The sequence below is a fragment of the Lactuca sativa genome, chromosome 8, assembly GCF_002870075.4.
Source record: "Lactuca sativa cultivar Salinas chromosome 8, Lsat_Salinas_v11, whole genome shotgun sequence".
NCBI classification, from domain to species: domain Eukaryota; kingdom Viridiplantae; phylum Streptophyta; class Magnoliopsida; order Asterales; family Asteraceae; genus Lactuca; species Lactuca sativa.
This window is the reverse complement of record NC_056630.2, coordinates 129,578,318-129,600,250: the sequence shown is the minus strand read 5'-3', so window position 1 is coordinate 129,600,250 and position 21,933 is coordinate 129,578,318. Positions and strand designations below refer to the sequence as shown.

At 39.5% G+C, this 21,933-nt stretch overlaps 2 protein-coding genes across 2 annotated transcripts; both read right to left on the bottom strand.

Moving 5' to 3' along the window:
* Positions 1-2,411: 2,411 nt before the first annotated feature.
* Positions 2,412-4,796, bottom strand: LOC111917060 (probable proteasome inhibitor). The gene is made up of 8 exons (XM_023912716.3): positions 4,450-4,796; positions 4,065-4,236; positions 3,690-3,836; positions 3,367-3,459; positions 3,186-3,266; positions 3,044-3,075; positions 2,886-2,949; positions 2,412-2,793 (listed from the first exon to the last, which is right to left on the bottom strand). Exons 1-8 carry the CDS (start codon positions 4,622-4,624, stop codon positions 2,643-2,645), a joined length of 915 nt encoding a protein of 304 aa, XP_023768484.1. The 5' UTR covers positions 4,625-4,796; the 3' UTR covers positions 2,412-2,642.
* Positions 4,797-20,260: 15,464 nt separating this feature from the next.
* Positions 20,261-21,727, bottom strand: LOC128127835 (uncharacterized). Its single transcript, XM_052766541.1, has 2 exons — positions 21,253-21,727; positions 20,261-21,132 (listed from the first exon to the last, which is right to left on the bottom strand). The coding sequence occupies exons 1-2, from the start codon at positions 21,725-21,727 to the stop codon at positions 20,261-20,263; spliced, it is 1,347 nt and encodes a 448-aa protein (XP_052622501.1).
* Positions 21,728-21,933: the final 206 nt, after the last annotated feature.

Sequence of the window (21,933 nt, the reverse complement as noted above, 5' to 3'; positions counted from 1 at the left end):
GAATGTTGTTATGAACTTATGATGTTCAATTTGATCATTTATAAAAAACGAAATTTTACTGTCACTTAACTATTATAATTTATAATTTAGGTAAATGATTTATAACATTAACCGAATTTCTTCCGCATAAACAGTTTAGTTTTCTAAACGTCTTACCATTGAATTTGTTTATGATTTTCAAAGAATACCGCGGTCAAGATAAATTTTCTGACGAGCATTATGAATTTTCCGATCAATATGAACACACACCCAGAAATATGGGCTCAAACAAACACACACTTATCAACACACATGGAAATCTATTTTTTTTTTTTTTTGTTAAGGGGTTCTTGAAATCTACTTCATGCACCGAACTCATAGACATATGGAAATCTTTTTAGGGTCCTTGAAAACGGTGCACCCATTTTTTAGAAAAAAAAAAAGGAAAAGAGATTTATCAAACACTTGAATCATGTGATTCATGATCGGTGCACCCCATGTTTTGAAAACCGGACCGGACCGGCCGGTTCGACCGGTTCAACCGGGAACCGGTCCCGGATCCGGTTCATATAGGTCAAAAAACCGGTATTTGGTTGAACCGGTGAAAACCGGTAAAAACCGGTCGAACCGGTAAAAACCGGTCCGGTCGAACCGGTAAAACCGGTCAAAACCGAAAATTTTAAAAAATATTTATTTTTTTCATTTTTTGTATTTTTTATATAATTAAATATAATTATAACATCATCCGGTTTTTCCGGTTTTTGAGACCGGTCCGACCGGTTGGACCACTTGAACCATCGAACCAGTAAGACGACCGGTTCGATCTCCGGTCCGGTTTTCAAAACCTTGGGTGCACCCATTTTTTAGACAAAAAAAAAAAAGAAAAAGATTTATCAAACACTTGAATACATGTGATTCATGTGTTTGGAAAGCTTTTGGGTTTGTTTTTTAACACGCATATATATAGGGGATGTTTGCTTATTTGCTTATTATGGTGGGAATAAATATTTTTTTAAGATGTGTTTGGATTAGCTTATTGCGGTGAGAATAAACAATAAGCAATAAGCATTCCCCCTTTGTTTATTAAAATCAATTTATTTAGCTTATTCCTACCGCAATAAGCTGATTTTTAAATACTCTTATCCAAACACTTAAATTTGCTTATTGCTTTAAGATTAAGTAATAAGCAATAACCAGCCTATTTTTTCCCTATCCAAACACCCCCATACTATCTTGTTCTTGTGAAATCCCAAAATCGATTGTGAGTTTGTTCTTGTTCTTGTAAAATCCCATAAACGAAAGCCCTAAAGAACGATTTCAAATTTGTTCTTAGAATGACACAAACTCATGAATCTAGATTTGATGTGTGGGTCTTCTTGGTATCGAATTTGCTGTTTGAACTCAAGAACAAAAGAAATCTAGGCTTAATCCTAGAGTCTTTGTTGTTTGAACTCAAGAACGCATGAAAACACATTCATGAACACACACAATCATGAATCTAAAATTGTGTTCCAGATATGATGTAAACGTTCTTGGTATTAATTTTGGTGTTTGAACTCAAGAACAAAGGAACAAAGGAACAAAGGAAATTTGGGCTTAACCCTTGAGTTTTTGCCTTTTTGGTATGTGTGTATGTTTACTAAACAAGAAACTCAAACACATAAACCGTGAAAACTCAAGAAAAAAAATAGTTAAAGTTCAAGAACTTTTTGATGCATTTCTATCTAGAAATCGAACAATCTTGTGTTTTTTGTGTGTATATTTTCATGTAAAATCATCAGAAAATTCATTTTGGCTGGAGACTTGCAAGAAAAGATGATGGTACACTTGTATATAAAATTCATTTTGTGTGGAAAAATATGTTTTACGCCCAATACCTAATCATAATATATTTTGAACACTAAACGAGTTCAGGATATTTTGAACACTAAACAAGGTCAATAGTAAAAATATACGATAACTGAATACTCTCTCCGTTCCAAAATTATAGTCCATCTTTTATTTTTGGTTTGTCCCAAAATAATAATCCACCCTTTATTATTATTACTTAACCAACTAAACATTTAATGAAACACTAAATGTAAAGTAAGGACAAAAATGTTATTTTATTAAATAAAGTTATGGTAATTAATGTTTTTTTTTAATCTGTATGTTTTTTGTCTGTAAACAATAATATTAGGTAAGAAGGAAGTAAATAAATAAAAAATGACTAAATATGCTATACAAAACAAAATTCTATAAACTTACAGGTCATTATCTCTATCTCTATAATTAATATACAACTTGTTGTTTTAACCATTTAAAACAAAGATATTTCAGACACTGTCAAAATCAAATGAAACTATTCCTAAATATACACAACTACGAGGGGCAACATGTTTAAAGAAAGGTCAAAACAGGTCTAGCAAGCTAGAAACGGGTAGATTTAAAAATAAATCAAAAAGGGTAATTGGTTAAAACTGATAATACGCTGAAACATAACTGCATACAAATTAGTAAAAAACAAAAACAAACTATCGTTCTGTTGCATAATTCATAAACAAGGGATTTCCACTTCGTTACAAAGTACGTATATACCAAAGGGAACAAGAACATTGCAAAAAAAAAAATTAAAATTTATAAACCAAGAAAAGACGATAAAACCCTTCCAAGATCATTCCCTTTTATATGAAATCTGAATCATTCCCAAAGTGCTCCAAATCTGGATGGGTCCCACCTGGTGGCCTACGTGGGTTCCTAGCAAACCTATTCGGCTCGAACCCAGGAACATCTGGTGGACCAAATGGATCAAACCGTGCACCAGGTGGCACACCCCTGTTCCAAAATCCAACAATCAATTAATCAATTCTTCCATAAATAATACAAAATATATTATAAATAAATCAAAAAAAAAAAAGAGCACTCACGGTTGTCCTCCTGGGAAACCCATTGGTCCACCAATACCACCAAAAAATCTTGGATCATTTGGCCCTGAATGATCATGATAATGAATTAATGATATGTAATAATATAAATATTGAATAATATAATGCATGATTCATGATAAAAAGCATAAAATCCATACCAACAAGCATTCCACCATCTCCAAAACCACCCCTGTATATAAACTGAATCTAAGATCTAATTTTCGCAACTGGGAGTTTTATTAAAAAAAAAAAATATATATATATATATATATATAAAAAAAAAAAGAAAGAATCTTGAACCTTGTAGGGTACATTCCTGCACCAGGTTGTGGATAAAGATCACCCCCACCAATGCTAGGATAAACAGGAGGCATAACTACCCTGGCATTTTAGTAAATAAACATTAGGAAATGATCAAATGATCATTCATATTTAAAGCAATATATGATAGTAAAACTTTAATTATCAACAACATAAATACCCTGAAGGATGATAAGGAGCACGAGGATCTTGAAGTCCAAACGGGCCAGTTCTAGGCTGATCGTTATCATTGTCTTGAATGCTTTGCTTAGAACTACAAAAAAAAAAAATAAATAAATAAATAAAATAAGTTCAATTTATAGAGAAGACACTAATTAATATGGGTAAAAGTGTAGAATATTAGTATATCAAGTTTTGAAGGTCATGAATAAGTGACTTTAACAGCACCATGCCAATTCATGGATGACAGAGTAGTTTATAAAGTAAAAGAAAATTTGTAAACTGCATTACTTTTGAGGAACATGGACTACTTAGTAGTTTTACCTTGTAGTTGCATTGGATGTGCTTGCTGTTGAAGAACCATTCAATTTGGAAATGACATCTTTGTTGATGCAATTCACAAGATTACCCAAGTTTTTGTACTGTGAACTGTATTTGGTGTCATCACTTTCACCAATGAAATCATCAATTCTGCAAGGAAGAGACACCAGTTAGGTACATGTCAGCTATTGAAACAAATGCAACAATCATTGGGCGTGAAAATTCAGAATATGCTTTGAAAAACATCTATTAGCATGAACGTTTGAAAAAGAACTGAAGTAATAATAGCATGCTAGCTAATGGCAGAATTCAAGATGTAAATTTGGATGAAGACGATATAAGCAAGTCTTCCCAAACACATATAGACAAAGTGCTTACTTGATCTCGACATGAGTGGGATTGGATGAACCTGCAGCTAAAGCGTCCACAAGCAACTGGTTGTTCATGGTAAGGCACTTAACAAGCACTTTCTTGGAAGACACTTCAGGGCTCGAGTAAACAAAAGCATAATTGTCTTCAACTTCATTCCACCCCTCAATCTCTGCTTCATCTAAAGCAACAGAAACAGGATACAAAAATTAGAAACGCAGAGTGAACGCTTGTGATCATGTTTTTTGTGCTTTGACATCGGAACTCCAACTGATGTTACTCAAATTCCAATTTGCAACCTAAAATTCTATGCTAAGCTGGCTTCCTTTTGTTATGAATCAAAACCCTGATACACTAAAACACATAATAACAAATTAAAATACAAACAGGGTACCAGAAACGGTAGCGTCAAGAGCGTCGTCGGTAAATGCCGGGGGACCGGTGGCGTTGAGATTGTAACCACTTGCCAGGAAGATCGAGTGTATAGCAAATGCAATTTTATCAGCTGAGTTCCGAAACTTAGGTCGTGAAGCCCTTATCACCGCCAGAACGGATTGCTCAGTCGCCATGTTTGGAGTTTTTTAATGTTCAATTACAACAGAAACTCGCTTCAAGAACTAAGGTGATACAGTTTACTTGCCGGAAAGAATACTTACCGATCGCCGGACGTTACAGAGAAGGATTTCTTCTTGGAAAAGTTAAAGTTCAGCCCCAATTAAAGGCGATCACCCGGAAGTCGGCAAAACTAATGTCCTAACGCATTTGGGTCATTGTATGGCCCAATTGTTAGCCCATTGAAATGCAATTATTAGACCAGCACCGATAGACCTCTAAAACAATCATTTTCACTCTAATCAATATTCAAATGTCACATCATTTTAGTATTTGGTTCATTTTTTATATTAGTATTTGGTTATTTTTTACATCAAATATAGAATATAGAGGCCATAGACTCTAAAAACATTATTTTAAAGAGGTTGGTTGGAATGAAATCATCAAAAATGTTAAACCATCTTTATTTTTATGTTTATGATTGGAAAAGCTCTTAGATGATTTTTTTATTATTTTTTGCCTATCATATCATTCTTTTCTTCCTTTATTTTCACTCACTAAAAGCTAGGGGTGTTTGTGGAAATTTTTTTTAATTAATTTCTTTTAAATAAAAGTAATTAATTTTTATAATTTATAATACTTTTTAAATGAATAATAAACATATAATTAATTAAAAATAAAAACCACTTTATTAATTAAAATAAAAAATACATAATAAACTAAAGATTTAAATAACTAGAAAAAACTAAAAACTCAAATTCCTATATCAATGCCATTGAGTAAAAAAAATTAATTTTCTATGTATTACCGTTTTTAACGGTTAGAATGAAAAAAAAAAAAAAAAAAAAAAAAAAAAAAAAAAAAAAAAAACCATCTGTCAATAAGAGGAAGAGAAAGACTACGGCAACCCATCCCCCCACCTCCTCCCTAGACCACAGTTCCTGTAGTCCCGGTGCGTTGTTCCGTTGAGCAGGAAAGGGTCCCGCACGGCTTCCCTCAAGCACTCCGACCGGTCTTACTAGGATAAGTAAAGGATATGGTCACCACCAACCCACTATAAAAGTATTGTCATACCATTCAATCATCTTCACTACATGTTCTTTAATGGTTACCACTCCACCAACCCACTAGAAAAGTATATGGGTTCCATACTAGGGTGGAGTACGACAGGTTCTGATGGATGAGGCTCACAAGTCGAGGTTTTTCATCCATCCTGGGGAGACGAATATGTATCGAGATCTTCGCCCTGATTACTGGTGGCCCTGCATGAAGCAGGACGTAGCATGGTATGTGGAGCAGTGATTGACCTGTAGGAAGGTCAAGGCCTAGCACCAACGACCTCATGGCAAGATGCAACCGTTGGATATTCCCGTGTGGAAATGGGTAGACATCACCATGGATTTCATCACCAAGCTTCCCAGGACTGCGCATGGAGTAGATTCGATATGGGTCATCGTGGATCGATTGACCAAGAGTGTTCATTTCATCCCAATCCATGAGAGCATATCGCCTGAGAAGCTAGCTGAGAGCTACGTTCGCGAGGTGGTGGCACGTGATGGAGTGCCCGTTTCGATGGTGTCAGACCGAGATATTCGTTTCACTTCCAGATTGTGGAAGCGGTTCCTCGACGAGATGGGTACTCGTCTCCACTTCAGCACCGATTTCCACCCTCAGACGAATGGGTAAAGCGAGAGGACGACTCAGACTCTCGAGGACATGTTGCGCGCATGTGTTTTGGATTTCAATGGTAGTTGGGATACATATCCTCCATTAGCGTAATTTTCGTATAACAACAGTTATCACGCCAGCATAGATCGACCTCCCTTCGAGATGCTCTACGGGAGGATGTGTAGGACCCCAATCTATTGGATCGAGGTCGGACAGAGGGTCATGGGGTGTACTGAGGTAGTACTCAAGACCACTGAGAGGATCCAGCATGTTCGGAACAGGCTCCATACTGCTCAAAGACGGCATAAAAGCTATGCCGACAAGCGTCGTTCAGACTTTGAGTTTCAGGTAGGCGAAATGGTCCTCTTGAAGGTGACAATGGCAATATGTGAACAATATAACATTTTCACATGTTATAGCCGGTGACAATCGCAATATGTGAACATATAAAACAAGTTAAATGGCCAAATGTGTACAAAAATAAAGAAGTTACCTAAATGTGAACAAAGTGACAAAGATGATTTGTAACGTCCGACTCGACGATTAAATAAGAATTATTCATATTTGTTAACTGACTCGACGAGTTGGAGGCCCCAAACTCGTCGAGTAGGAATTGGATATGTTGGACGCGGGACTTGAAGCCTACTCGATGACTCGAGGAGCCTCGACTCGACGATTAGGTCTGCCAGAGTGAAACCCTAATTTTAAGGGTTTGCACCCTATTTAAAGGCCTTAACACCCCCATTGTGGCATCCCTCGTTGCATCCCTTAGTCCAGAAAACCCTAATTCGAAACCCTAACCCATTTTGAGTGTTCTTGAGCCATTGTTAGGTACTTTTGGTGAAATCGAAGCTTGAGAAGAAGAAGCCTGGGGGTTCAAGAGGAAGCAAGTGGATCCAGAGTTTGGGCTCCATTTCTAACTCACTTGAGGTATAAAGTTTATACCTTGTCCATTCATCTATTAGATCTCTTTTTGGAGTAGTTTAGGGCTTTAAGGAGCCATTTTTGGAACCATTCATGAATGCAAGCATGTCTTGGGATATTGACTTTAGATATCGAAATGTTGAGGGGCTCCATGACATAAAGGTGCCAACTTTATAGCCATGAGAGTCCCATGCAACTCGTGAACCTCATTTTAGGGCCTTTTGAGCTAAATAACCTATGCATGAACGTAAAGTTTGTAACTTTACGTGTTATATCGACCCTAGGAGGCTAGATCTATGTTTTGGATGCATTAAGCCCGACTAAAATCGACTGTATGGATTTTGACTTTGGGGAACTCGACGAGTCGTTCTTAGGACTAGGCAAGTTGGATCGTGGTTACCTAACCCTTACTGTTTCTGCATAAACTTGTTGAGTCTAGAAGATGACTCGGCAGGATGGACGTGTTTAAGGACTGGAAAATCAAGGAACTCAACGGGTCCAAGGATGGACTTGGCAAGTTGATGAGCAAATGTCCTAACTTGTATGAAGGAGAACTCGACGAGTCCAAGGAAGGACTCGACGAGTTCGAACGGAAAGTCCTAATTATGTCATAAGGAGAAGCTCGGCGAGTTAGAGGGTAACTCGAAGGGTTAGATCGCGAGTTCAAGGTTCTCTGAATCATAGAACTCGACGAGTTGAGTCAACCAGAATCCTAACTTGGACCAGAAGGTTGACTTTGACCAGGGTGTTGACCTTTGACTTGACCATTGAACATAGTCGACCCTTAAAGTGGGTTATAAGTTTGAAAGAGTAATTAAAAGAGATGTTATGTGTAGGAGTTTGAGGAGAGTTGATCCCAACACCGAGGACAATTCAGTTACTGCACGACATTGAGGTGAGTTACCTTCCAGTAGAAGTGGGTCTAAGGCACCAATATCGGCCCACTAGTAGGTGATTATAGATGAGATGAATGTATTTATGATAATTTTATGGTATGCCACTATCTGATATGTTTTATGTGTCTATATGCTATGTTATTATGTAGTAGAGGTAGGGGTGAAATAGTCTCCAGTTACCGGTTGAAAGAGACCGAGGGGGAGGCCAGCAACCAGATATACTAGGTTGTATATGATTGATATGTGTAACAACCATAAAAATCATGCCAAATTTAAACTTTTTAAAACATATAAAAACCAATAGTCGTTACATATTCATTTTCAAAATAGTTATATCAGAGTCTCCCAGAAACGAAGTCATAAAAAGTGAGGGGCGGTACGATCACGCCTTTGCCTTGCCATGGTCCCCTGATGTAGCTGAAACAATAAACTAAAACCGTAAGCCTGAGAGGTTAGTGAGTTCCCCCAAAATACCCATACACCCAATAATACACATATAATCGTAAACAACATATTATGGATCCAATCAACCCTTGGGTTGGAATACCCCAGGCCCTCAACCAATCGGTTGGAATGCCAACATACTATGTGTCCAATCATCCCCGGGATGGAATATCCCCAGGCCCACAACCAACAGGTTGGAATGCCTAAATACTATGAGTCCAATCATCCTCGGGATGGAATACTCATGACCCACAACCAATAGGTTGGAATGCCCAGGTCTATTGGCTTTCGCACAAAGCAGATAAGCCTCAACCGCCAAACAAACATGTGCACATATAACAGATAATCACATAATAGTATATAAACTACGAACATGACCAAAACAGATCATACCACACAACACATAACACCATCCTCTATATCAGGATACCAATCTAACAGATCATACTAGCATATCACATAATACCATCCTACAACCAGGACACCGACCTAACCAGGTCACTAAGCATAAACATAACATCATCCTAACTACCAGGATGCAAACAAATAAACATATTATGCCATAACCGGATACAATCCATAAAGGGTCGGCCTTGGTGCCTTAGGCCCTGTTGATATATTGAGGATAACTCACCTCGTAACTGTTGACTCGAAAGATAAGCTCAAACTCTCGGATCACATCCACAAACTCCACCACTTATGTTCACCATAGAACCATACTCAAAAATTTCCAACTTCCTAAAATTCCCCAGAAGTCAAATAGTCAAGCCTTGGTCAAAGTCAAAGTCAAGGATCAAGGTCAACAGTCCATATTGACCTCAACACGTCGAGTATAACCAGCCACTCGCTGAGTTCCTTACATAACTCGCCAAGTCACATGAGTGACTCGTCGAGTTCCTAATGCTTGCGGTCGTAAACTCCTTGGCCAAATCGTCGAGTTTCCCTACAACTCACCGAGGTCATGCATGTCCAAAGGTTGGGAAAACCCTAGCTGACTCGTCGAGCCCACGGCAATCTTCATATGACTTGAGAGAACAAGATCTTTGCGCAGGCACAAGGTTTGAAAGCTCAAACCTTGAGTGAATGCTTGAGATCAATGTCTGCTTGATAATAGATGTTCAAGTCAAGGCTGGAAAGACCAGTCAAGTCTTAGATAATCAGTTCAACAAATGATCAAGACATTAAGTGAGATAAGTAGATAATGATCAAGGAAAAATCAATAAAAGAACAAGAAGAATGTTTTTGATGTGATAAAGATAAATGCCAAAAGTGAGAGAAAAGATTCGTCGTTTACTTGTATTGAATGCTCCTATATATAGGAGAGAGTATTACATCAAATTAACCAAGTAACTTACATAGGACTGGACAATAGAACTATTTCTGACATTCTGATTGTCTAAGAGTACAAAAAGCTAAGTCCTGTGAAACGTTACATCAATACAAATATAATAAATGACAAAAGACAAAATAGCATTCTTCGGATCAGCAAGCATTCCGGACGTGAGAGTCACTCCGGAATATGTTCCTTTTCTCCTTTCTTCATCACTTCTTTTCTTCAGCTCCGGACAGCTTCCGGAGCGCCTATCTCTTCGGAACCAAACATACTTCGGAATTAGTATCAAGGATTGCTAGAGGTTCACTTTCAGGTTCCAACAATCTCCCCCTAAGTGAACTTAGCAATCCATCAAGTTTAGTTCATTTTTCCTTGATGAAGGTGTAGGCTCGGAACAACCATTCACGCACTACAATGTACCAAGTCAGTTGACTTATGAACTTTTCCTTAACTATTTCCGGAGCATCAGACTTGGATGCCCGGGATACGAACTTTTGCAGAGCTTTGGTAGGAACTAGGTGTTTGTCAAGGATTCGGAAGAAGTCCTTCTTGTTTGTCCTTTTGGCGGTGTAGACAAACCCTAGAACCGGTTCTTCGATCGGACCATCTACGAGAATTTCAGCTTCTGGAAGAACAAAGTCAATTTTTGCAACAAATTGTTCGGTTCCATAGAGATGAGCTAATTCGTAATCACAACGTCAGAACTCAGCAACATAGTCTTTGAGGAAGCTGAGAGTTGCGTGATAGGCACCCATACTTATGTCATCCTTTTGATTTTCTCTAAAGTAAGCAGTAAGTGTAAGGATGTCGTTCGGATTCATTGAAGGAAAATCCGCATCAATAACAGTCTTGGGTGTTGGTTTGTTCCGGAGGAGATTAAAACGGAAGAGAGGACAGTTCAACTCAAATTTCACTAAAAATTTTCTTCCAAAGCCTTGAACTTTGGTTATCCTCTTTCTAGTCCATACCTCCTTGAAGGGTTGAGCATTCTTGGCGTAAAAGGTTTTGAGCTTTTCACGATCTGTCCAGATGATCACTTCTGGATTATCGGTTGGATGGAGCGGAGCAAATTTGGTGTAGAATTTGCTGAAGGGAGAGAGAGGAAGATCCAGTTGATCAGTGTCATTGGAGGGAAGGTCTTAGTAGAGAGTTGGGATGGTTTCTTTAGCTTGTAGAATGCCTTCTCGACACAAAGAAGAGATGCCATGTATTAGATTGGGATGATCTTTTAGCGCTTGAATCAGGATGCTGTCCTCCAGTGCCTTGTGAATTTTTTCTCCGGACCATCCAAATTGTTGTTTAGGAGGAGGTCTGTGGAGAAGGGCTTGTTGTTCAGAAGTCATCGGTTTCTTCCCTTTGTCTATTTGAAGAGCATCAATGACCATCTTTAGGTTCTCGTCAATGACGAATTCCGGAGTAGGAGTTAGAAGTGGCTCTTCCAGAATTTGATCTGGAGTACGGAGAGGGGAGCGTTGATCAATCAGAGCTATTTTAGGTTCCGGAGTGGGAATAGGAGGCAGCATGGAAGGAGTGGCTCGGAAGGCTTGAGCTGTAAGAAGAGATTTTGCCTTAGCCACTTTAACTGCCATATCAAAGGCATCCGGAAGAGAGGATGGCCAGGAGACAGCAGACCAGAGCCTCTTTTGTTCTTCTGATAACACCTTCAGAGCATACAGCTTTGGAGCTTGAAGACCAAGAACTCCTTTGGGAGCTTCATCCGGAATAAAAGTTTCATAGTCTTCATCTCCTTCAGTAATTCCCAGGATTCCGGAGACTACTTGAACATCTTCTTCGGAATCGAAGTCTTCATCCCGGAGTGTGAATTCCGAGGTTGGCTTCCATGTTCTACTTGGGCCTTCTCCCCCTCTTGTATCGGTGACCCTGGAAACCGGTGCAAGCGATAAGTCTTCCTTGATACTATCAAGTTTGGAGAACACCTTCTGAAGACCAGAGGAGAGTTGAAGAGTGAGAGTATCATAGGCTTCAAAAGTGGGAGCTTGTTCGAAGAGATGTTTGAATGTGCTGCTAAGGATTTCGATCATCTCATCAAACTTCCTGTTCGGAACATCCATAATGTTCCAAGTAGAGAGCAGGAGTTTGATGAGGACTTGTTGAATGATCAAATTCATCTCATCCTTCTTCCGGATTTCCTTCTCCAAATGTTGAATTTGTTTCTCATGACGAACATGAGTCTGCTTGATTAGATCGTTGGTAGCAGAGACAAGATTGTCATGAACCTTGAGTATGGAGGAGATGGTGTTGAGGTAGTTGTCAAAAAGAGCATCATATTTGGAGTCAAGTTGCTCAACAGTGTGCTTGATTCGAATAGAGATCAGCTGATCAAGTTGGGATTCTCTCTCAGCTACGGATGGTCCATATTGATGGGAGAGAGACTGAAGGATGACATCAAGTTTAGAGTCAAGTCCGGACACTATTTGATCCAGCTTCGTATTCATCTGTGCTACAGATGTCTCTACAGAAGACACTTTAGCCATTGTGTCTGAGACATTATTGCGGATCTCCAATAGAGTAAAAGGATCGACATGATCACCGGTTGATGATTCGGAATCAAAATCTGAAGGTTGCAGAGGAAATCGGTGAGAGGAAGGATGAATTGAAGGAACTGTTTTGGTGGTGGCATCGTCTTCTTGATGCTTCGAGTGAGATTTGTCGTCCAGAGTGGTGGAGGAGGATCCGAAGTCAAAGGCAGACTTAGATCCGGAGGCTTTGGATTGATAATGAATGGAGGTCAGAAGATAAGCATCCAGAACGGCGGTGGCTTCTTCGTCCAACATAACCTCTTCTGAAATTTCTTCTTCTGGATCAAGGTGGAAAGCACTTTGATGAGTGGTGATAGGTGTTTGCTAGGAAGTATGTTCATCATCTGCTTCAGCGTCGGTGGGAGGAGTATAGGGCAAGCTGCTCTGAATGTCCCTATTCCTCATGGAAATAAGAGTGGATTCCACTTGAGCTCGAGTGAGATCTGGACGTCGTGATGCTGCCCTGTTAACATAGTCTTCCCAATCAGGATCATTTACCCCTGGTCGTCCTTTACTCCTTTCGGGTATCAGACCAGTTGAGGCATCGGAAGTGGGAGGGACTACTCTTCCTTCCGGATGCTTGGGGTCCGGAACAACGGTTCCGGAGTGTGTGCGTGTAGAAGAGATGATGGGAATATCAAACTTGACATGTGGGTGTGTTCCAGGTGGCGGCAAGGAACTTTGTTCAACACATGCATCACCCTTTTGGGAGGGTGAGGGTGGATTATGTGGAGACTCCCCGTGAGTGTGTGCATGTGATGTTGAAACATCGAGGGGTACCTCTGATGAGTGGGCAGGGGGTGTGCAGACGGCCAGAATCATCCGAAATGTCATGGGTGCCCTCCTGTGGAGAGGAGGCACTGACTTTGGTTTTCTTTTTGGATTTGGGCTTTTTGGGAGATGATTTTCTCTTGGCTGATTTTTTGGGTTTGGGTCCGGACATGTTAGGGTTGGCCTCTTCTGAAGTGGGTTCAACAGAGACCAGGGCAAGTTGTGTTGGGTCAAACACAACCGAAGTCTCTAAATGTTGTTTCAAGTAAGGAGATTCGGAAGGGATGATTGCCAACATGTGGTCCGGAAGTCGCCTAACTGGACCAAAGGAAGATCGGTCCGGAATTCTATAAGCCTTAACAAGTTTAAAAGAAATACATACCTCTGGAGGAATGGTGTTCACCAGAATGGGGACATTGAGTTCCTTGAAAATTTGTTCGATCGTCAGGGCTCGAAATTTCATTTGGTTTTCTCTTAATGGAAAACTTGCAGAAGTCTTGCCATAACACTTCAGGAAGATCGACGGCGTTATCACGTCCGGAGTAGATGCTGAAGACGACATTCAGCCAGTCCTTACTCAAGGTGTCCATTCCTCCGTGCTTGCCAGATAATCCACAGATGATGAGATGCATTAGAGCAGTCCATAGGCCAGAAACAACACTTTTCTTGAAGTCTTTTACCCGGTAGTCTTGTGTGTAGCCAATGTATCTCAGAAATGTCTGAAACTCTTCAGCCATTGGTTCAACGATTTTGAAACCTCTGGGATTAGGTTTGACATCAATCGCCTTGAGAAAGGTCGATTTGTAGATAGGAATGGTGCGATATCCAATGATGATGGTTTCCATAACTCCATCTTCATATTTGATACTTGTGAATGCACGATAGAGATGATGAAGTGGTAGTGGTGGATCAGGGATTTTAGTAAGTGAGATGGAGATAGGGTGATTAGCAATGAACTCGATCATTACTCTGATCGATTCATCATAGTCTAATGGGTTTAGAGAGAACAGTTGGGTTGTATCTCTTAGGAAGGGTTCTTGATCTGCAGAAGAGGATGAACCTTTAGATCCTTTAGATGACTTCTTCCTTGCGATCGATTTCCTTGGAGTGGAAGCAGTTTGGGTTGGGTTTTGTGAAGACGCCATTGTTGAAGAGTGATGAATGCTTGATGAACACGAAGAACAGTGAGGGTTTTTGGGAGATTTGCAGTTGAGTGAGCGTAAAGAGGTAAAGAGAGGGTATTTATAGGTAAGGGAAGATGGGTCGGGTTGAAAAGGTAATGATGAGGATCCGAGGGTAAATGGGTTGCATTAAATGAGTTTATACCTTTTTGGGGGTTGAGGTGACAGGAACATAAAAGGTTGAGCGGTTCGAAGTGGAAAATGGGAATAGCAACCGACGATACGATGTTTGATTTTAGGAATAGTACAATCATGGCTCAAGGATCAAGGAGAAAGGGATAAAGATTCCGAAAAGCAATCGTTGCTGATGGTTCATCATAAAACCTTTTGGTATTCCGGATGAGTGAATCAGGGATAACAAAGATCCAATAGGTACAGGGGCAAGTTCTGAATTTATTCTTTTGAGGCAGTTCCGGAGTGAGAAATATTCCGGAGAGGATTTGAAATTCCGGAGCAAATTTTGGAAATCCGGAGCAATTTGAAATTCCGGAGCACATTTTGAAATTCCGGAGCAATTTGAAAATTCCGTTCCGGAGAGAGTTTTCCGGAATTCCCTTATTGGGTGAGTTCCGAGATGGTGATCTGGATGATGGCAAAAATTCGATAAAGGGAATGAACTGTACATCTTAAAAAAAACTCAAGGAATAATTAGTAATAAAGACAAGTAAAATGATCCTGTGTAGTCAGAGGGAAAATAGTTCCGAAGCAAAAAATTGAGTTCCGAGCATATTTTTCTTCTGAATACTTCTATCAAAGAGAACAAGTTTCCTGAAAGCATTGTGGATCAGGCATCATCATACCCATTTTGTTCAGAAAACCATTAAATTTGGTTTCGTCTAATGCCTTGGTAAATACATCAACAATTTCATCGTCATATGGAACAAAAATAAGTTCGATATTGCCATTTAGAACATGATCTTTAATAAAATGGTACCGGATGTCAATGTGCTACGTCATGGAGTGCTGAATTGGGTTGTGATAGATTGCAATGGCACTTTGAGAATCACAATAGACCGGAATGCGTTGAAATCAGTAACCATAATCCAAAAGTTGAGATTCCATCCAAAGAACTTGAGAAGTATAGCTGGCAGCAGCAATGTATTCAGCTTCAGCTGTAGAGAGAGCAATGTAGTTCTGTTTCTTGGATGACCAGCTGACTAAACGACCACCTAGAAATTGGCATCCTCCTGATGTACTTTTCCTATCGAGTTGAAGACCACCGTAGTTTGAATCCGAGTAGGCTTGCAAAAGGAAACTTTCATTTGCTGGATACCAGATTCCGAGATTCTTTATACCTTTGAGATATCTGAATATTTCTTTCACAACCAAAGGATGAGACATTTCCTGATTGACTTGAAATCTGGAACATAAACATGTTGAGAACATAATGTCTGGTCGACTTGCAGTTAGATAAAGTAAGGATCCAATCATTCCATGATACTTCTTTTCATCTACAGAAACAACCGAAGGATCGGCAAAGATTTTGTGACCGAATCCCATGGGTACCTTGGCTGAGGCACAGGTGTCCATAGAGTATTTCTTGAGAAGCTCAGAAATATACATCTCTTGGTAGATGAAAATGCCTTTGTTAGTTTGTTTAACTTGAAGACCTAGAAAGAAGCTTAATTCTCTGTTCATGCTCATCTGGAATCGTTTGATCATTAAGTTAGCAAAGTCTTCAACCATGGATGAGTTTGTAGACCCAAAAATGATGTCGTCCACATAAATTTGAACCAACATCAGATGTCTTCCATTTGATCTTCTAAATAAAGTCGGATCTAGAATTCCTCTTTGAAACCCAGAACGCTTGAGAAAGTCGGTAACGGTCTCGTACCATGCGCGAGGAGCTTGCTTGAGGCCATAGACAGCCTTTTGAAGCTTGTAGCAATAGTTCGGAAATGAGAGATTGATAAAACCGGGAGGCTGATGAAGATACACTTCAATGTCAAGTTCACCATTGAGGAAAGCACTTTTTACATCCATTTGGTAAACTTTGAATCTTTTGTGAGCAACATAGGAAAGGAAGATTCTGATAGCTTCAAGTCATGCCACCGGAGCAAAGGTCTCATCATAGTCTAGTCCTTCAATCTGGGTAAAGCCTTTGGCTACCAACCTTGCTTTATTTCGGATTATGATTCCAGCATCATCAAGCTTGTTGCGAAATACCCATCTTGTGCCGACATTAGGGTGGTGTGGGGGAGGAGGAACAAGAGTCCATACTTCGTTTCGGTCAAACTCAACTAGTTCTTCTTGCATGGTTGTAATCCAGTCAGTATGCTCCAAAGCTTCCTTAATGGATTTGGGTTCGATCATAGAAATGAAGGCTGAGAAATGACATTCATTTTGGATACTTGAAGCAGAGCGAGTTTGTACACCAGCATTGAGATTTCCAATCACTTGGTTTGGAGGATGATCCTTGGTCCAAACGTGCAATTTGGGAAGTTCTTGAGCAGCGGTCGATCCAACATCAACAAAAGGATTGAGTTGCTCCCCCTGAATGATTTGATCTTGAGGATGATGCTCCCCCTGAACTTATGAACCAGAGAGATTTACATCATCATCAGAATGAAACTCAAAGAAATTTCCGTTGTCATCATTGTTGATTGGATTGGAGTCATCGAATTCAGCAGCTGCATCTTGGAAGCCATCCAAATTTGATTCACGAGAGGGATTGGCATTATTCTCCTCCTCAACCTGAGAAGGTTGAAATGGTTCGGAATCAAATGGACACAAGCTCGGAAGAGGACCGGAGAGGTTGTGAGAAACTGGGGCTTCCGAAGGAGGAATTTGAATCAGAGATGCTTTTGATCAAGATTCGGAATCGAGAGAGGTTTCGGAAGGACCAAAGAGGGTTTCAAAGTCAACCTCGAGAATAGTTTGAGGGTTCAGACATCCTGGAGGAGGAGCATCAGACTCCATAATGTGAGTAGTGATGTAAGAGGGGCCAAAATTCCAAACAAAGTTGTAATCAAAGGTAATATCAAAGCTTTCTTCTATAACACGAGTTATTCAGTTGAGAACTCTGTAAGCCTTGTATTTGGAAGAGTACCCAAGAAAGATAGCTTCATCAGCTTTGGGTTGGAACTTTGTAAGCTGGTCACGGTTGTTTTTGATGAAACATCTACATCCGAAGACATGTAGGAACAAGATTGTTGGCTTTCGGCCATTCATTGCTTCGTATGGTTTCATGTTGAGATGTTGATTGATGATGCTTCTATTTTGAGTGAAATAAGCAGTGGATACAGCTTTAGCCCAAAGATAGAGTGGTAGGTTTGCATAGTTTAGCATTGATCGAGCAGCTTCAACAAGTGTTCTATTGCGTCTTTCAACTACACCATTTTGTTGTGGAGTATAGGGAGCTGAGAGGTTGTGATTGATTCCGTTTTCTATGAGAAACTTCTCACTGGTGGAGTTAACAAATTTCGAACCATTATCACTTCGGATTCTTCTGACCGGGAGTTTGATGAGAACTTCTATTCCTTTGATAAAATTGATGAGCTCAGAGGTTGTTTCGGATTTCAGCCTTAGGAAGAAGACCCAGGTGAACCTTGTAAAGTCATCAACAATCACAAGAATGTATTTCTTATGATGAAGACTTTCTACAGTGGATGGTCCACAAAGATCAATGTGTAGAAGTTCCAACGGATCTAAAATGGATTTTTCGATAATGACAGGATGACCTTTCTTTGATTGCTTACCACACTCACATGCAGCACATAAATGATCATTTTCGAACTTGAGAAGAGGTAAACCTCTTACCATTTCACCTGATACAGGATTATTCATGAACCGAAAGTTTAGATGTGCGAGCCTTCAGTGCCATAACCAGCTAACATCAGAAACAAATTTGGAGAGAAGGAAAAGTTTTGGTTTGCCAATAATCATGTTAATGTCAAGTGGGTACATGTTTTTGTTGCGAAGAGAATTTATCAAACATTCTTTTCGGTCTTCAGACATCACATAGCTGTATTTTTGCAAAATTCCACACGTCGGCTTGAGTTAGTGAGCTGAGCAACACTTATCAAGTTATGTTTCAAGTCAGATACATAAGCAACATGTGAAATAGAGAAGTTTCCATTGGTGAGAGTTCCGTAACCACGAAATTGAGAATTGGAGTTGTTACCGTATGTCACATAGCCAACATTTGGAGAAAGCTTTAAATCATGCAGAAAGTCCTTCTGCCTCGTCATGTGCATGGAGCAAGCACTATCAATATACCATATTGTTTCTTGCTCCGAAGCACAAAGTGCCTGCATAATTAGTGAACAATGGAGATTTTAGGCTCCGAGTTAGATTTTGGGACATAGGAATGGACTTTGGAATTTAATTGTGACTTTGGAACAACTACGTCTTTCTTGGTGAGAGTTCTTGAGTGCTTTGGAAAAAGACAGAATGCTAAAGTCTTTTCATCTATCCAGTAGTCATATTCAACTATTTGTGGGTTAGAAACTGACTTCTTCTGAACTCTAGTACCCGAAGGATTGACACTTTTTGTTATCTCCGATACGGTTGTTTTGTTAACGGATGTTTTGATTTTCCACACAAGATTTTTGTTTGAAGATTTAGAAACAATGGTTTTTGAACTTGTGGACTTGTTTGATAACACATTATTTTTTGAAATTCTTGGTATAAAAATTGTGCCATCAGATTTTGCAATAAAGACAGATGAAACATTTTGAGGTAGCGGTGAAGTATTTCGGATGGTTTTGACATTGACATTGACATGAGCTTGAGGTGGGATTGGGCTAAGGACATCCTTAGATTCCGAACGAGCAAAAGGTTCGGAAGATCTTTTGAGGATTCTTGTAGGAACAAAAGAGTTTTGACTATGAGTGAAGACACAAGGATTCCGGAATGAATTTGGTTTAGGATTAGCAAGGAATCTGGAATCTTGTCTAGTTTTAACTTCTTTTTTGAAAGCATTTCTAGCTTCAACCTTAGGATCTACAATATCTTTTCTATTCAACATTGGTTTTCTCTTAAGATAAGGAGAGGATCCAGAAGTTTGTCCTTTGGATGAATTTGTAAACTTAGGAGTAATGGCATCCAATTTGGTCTTTGAAGGAACTACGGAGTCCGATTCACATAAATCAGAGGAAACATTGCTTGAGACATCAACTTTATCATCTAAAGTTGCCCATACAAATTCCGAGGCACTGACTTCAGTTTTTTCCGGAATAATTTCCTCAATCACACAGTTGTTTACGTGATTGCTTTTAGGAACATAGTCTACATAATTTGGAAGACTATAATGATATTCCGTGGTCCAATTCAGGTCCAGGTTTATCAAAGGCAGAAGAGGCGTAGAATCAGGACACTTGACGACTATTGGTTGGAACTCAGGAATTAGGGACTCAAAAGATCTTTTATCCCCCTGAAGGGGTGATAATGGAGAAACAGGAGTGTCCGAATTTTTAATGTTCGGAACCTCACCCATGAATGACAAATTTTGCAATTCCTTCATGGGACTAATGATTGGTTTCGGAAACATGCTTCCGAGACTAGGAGCTTTTGACCATGGATGACGAAAATTATGAGTCATTCGAATGTCAGCTTCAAGCATGTCTATAGAGTTATGCAAATCATCTATTTTGGCATTGAGACGTTTGTTATCAGAAATCAAAATGTTTCGTTCAGAATAAGTGATTTCACATTTATCCTTCAAAATGATACATTCATCTTTTGACATTACAAGTTAATGTTCTAGAGACTCGATTTTCAATTTCTTATCCTCAAAACGTAATCTAAGACAACCGAGTTCACAATCTTTCTTCTCACCGGCTTCCATGGTAGACTCATATGCTTTATAGATAGTGTTCATATCTGTTTGGATCTGAGTCAAATAAGATTCACATAAAGTCAAATCAAAATTATTATTAGAGATCATGGATTTTACCTATTGAACAATGTTTCGACCTGGTGGATCATTAGTGCCCATGTAGCAGTAGTGAGGTTCAGCAACATCATCTTCATCTTCGGACCCAGAAGACCAATAACCTTCATCACATTCAACCGTTTGTCTTGCCATCAAACATATATTTTTTCCGGACACCAAATCTTCATCATCTCCGGATGACCAGTATCCTTCAATATCTCTTGAAACTATAGTGACAAATGCCTTTTCACTTTCGGCCGTTTCTTGTGCTTTTCGGACATAATAAGCTGAGTCTTTGACTGTTGGTTTTTGTGGAGCATCAACTAGACAATCTTTGGCAAAATGGTTTGCATGACCACATTTATGACACATAATCTTTGGTTTTTCTGAGTTGGAATTTTGAGAAGATTCCGAGGTTGAGTTTGGTTTAGTGAGGTTAGGCTTGTATGCAGGAGGGTTTTCGGAGGTGCGTTTTGGTTCCAAAGCAAAATATGGTTGAGGATGGTTTTGGTGAGGAGTGCTAAACCTATTTTGGTATGGTTTGTAAGAGGGATTGAAAGGACGTTTGTATTTCATTGAAAGTAAGGCAAACTTTTGTTGGAAACGGAGTTTAGAATCCGAAGTTTCCGAATCATCGTCAGGATAGATGTGAGTGGATAAGGAAGTTAAGGATGACCGAGTCAAAGGAACAGCGGGTTTGTAAGGTTCTGGAGCAGATGGGTTTGGAATGGTTACATCAAAAGAACTAACTAGAGTGAGTGGTCCTCCGGAAAGTTCTCTTATGGTTTGAGCAACGTTTGATTCATGTCCTTGAAGCTCATCAAAAAGTTGATAGAGTTTCAATTTTTTTAAGGAACCATTGCTTTGAAGACAAGACTTTACATTTCCCCATCCTTTACCAAGATTGTTAATGAACTTGAGATTCTACTCGAGAGGAGTTCGAACAATCCTATGAGCAGTCATGTTGTTGACAACGATTCGATATTGGTTGGAGGTTGAGGCTACGGATTCACCTGGAGTGGTAGTGAATGTGTCAAAGTCATTGACAACCGAGGTGAGGCGTTTGTCCTTCATATTTTCGGAACCTTCAATTAGATCCTGAAGAGTGTCCCAAATTTCTTTGGCTGATTTGCATAGCTTGATGTGCTCAAAGAGTGATGGAGGAACACCAAACACCATTTCCACGAAGGCAACTTGATCAACATGCAACTTTTCAACATCATCTGCAGTTAGAGGGGCTGGACGAGCTTCATCTTGACCCATAAGCTGAGTAGCAGCATCTCTTACAATGGTTCTAACAGGAACATGAGGACCTTCTTTCACAGATCTCCATATCTCTTCACCTTTATCTTTAGCCAAAAGGAATCTTTCCATTCTAACTTTCCAGTGATCATATTCTTCCACAACTAGCAATGGGGAACGTGTAAGGCCACCCACGCTATTTGCGATTTGCATTGAAATCGTTTGTTGAGGATTTGAAGCAGCCATTGGAATCAAGATACCTTCAAGCTTAAGTGGTATATAGAAGAACTTTTATCATTAACACAGAAATGGTTGAAATACCAAGGTAAGTTCAAACCAACTATAATCTGATCTTATGGATTCAAAGGACAACCACTCAAGCTCAGATACCAATTGAGAGAACAAGATCTTTGCGCAGGGACAAGGTTTGAAAACTCAAACCTTGAGTGAAT

What these genes read in the sequence shown, in the direction of transcription:
- LOC128127835 (XM_052766541.1), bottom strand. Translation starts at nt 21,727, where the DNA reads ATGGCTGCTTCAAATCCTCAACAAACGATTTCAATGCAAATCGCAAAT. An exon ending in CACATTCACTACCACTCCAG is followed by an intron (nt 21,133 to 21,252) that starts GTGAATCCGTAG and finishes ATCTTGGTAAAG; the next exon opens with GATGGGGAAATGTAAAGTCT.
- LOC111917060 (XM_023912716.3), bottom strand. Translation starts at nt 4,624, where the DNA reads ATGGCGACTGAGCAATCCGTTCTGGCGGTGATAAGGGCTTCACGACCT. An exon ending in TCTTGACGCTACCGTTTCTG is followed by an intron (nt 4,237 to 4,449) that starts GTACCCTGTTTG and finishes CTGTTGCTTTAG; the next exon opens with ATGAAGCAGAGATTGAGGGG. An exon ending in AGATGGTGGAATGCTTGTTG is followed by an intron (nt 2,950 to 3,043) that starts GTATGGATTTTA and finishes ATGATCATTCAG; the next exon opens with GGCCAAATGATCCAAGATTT.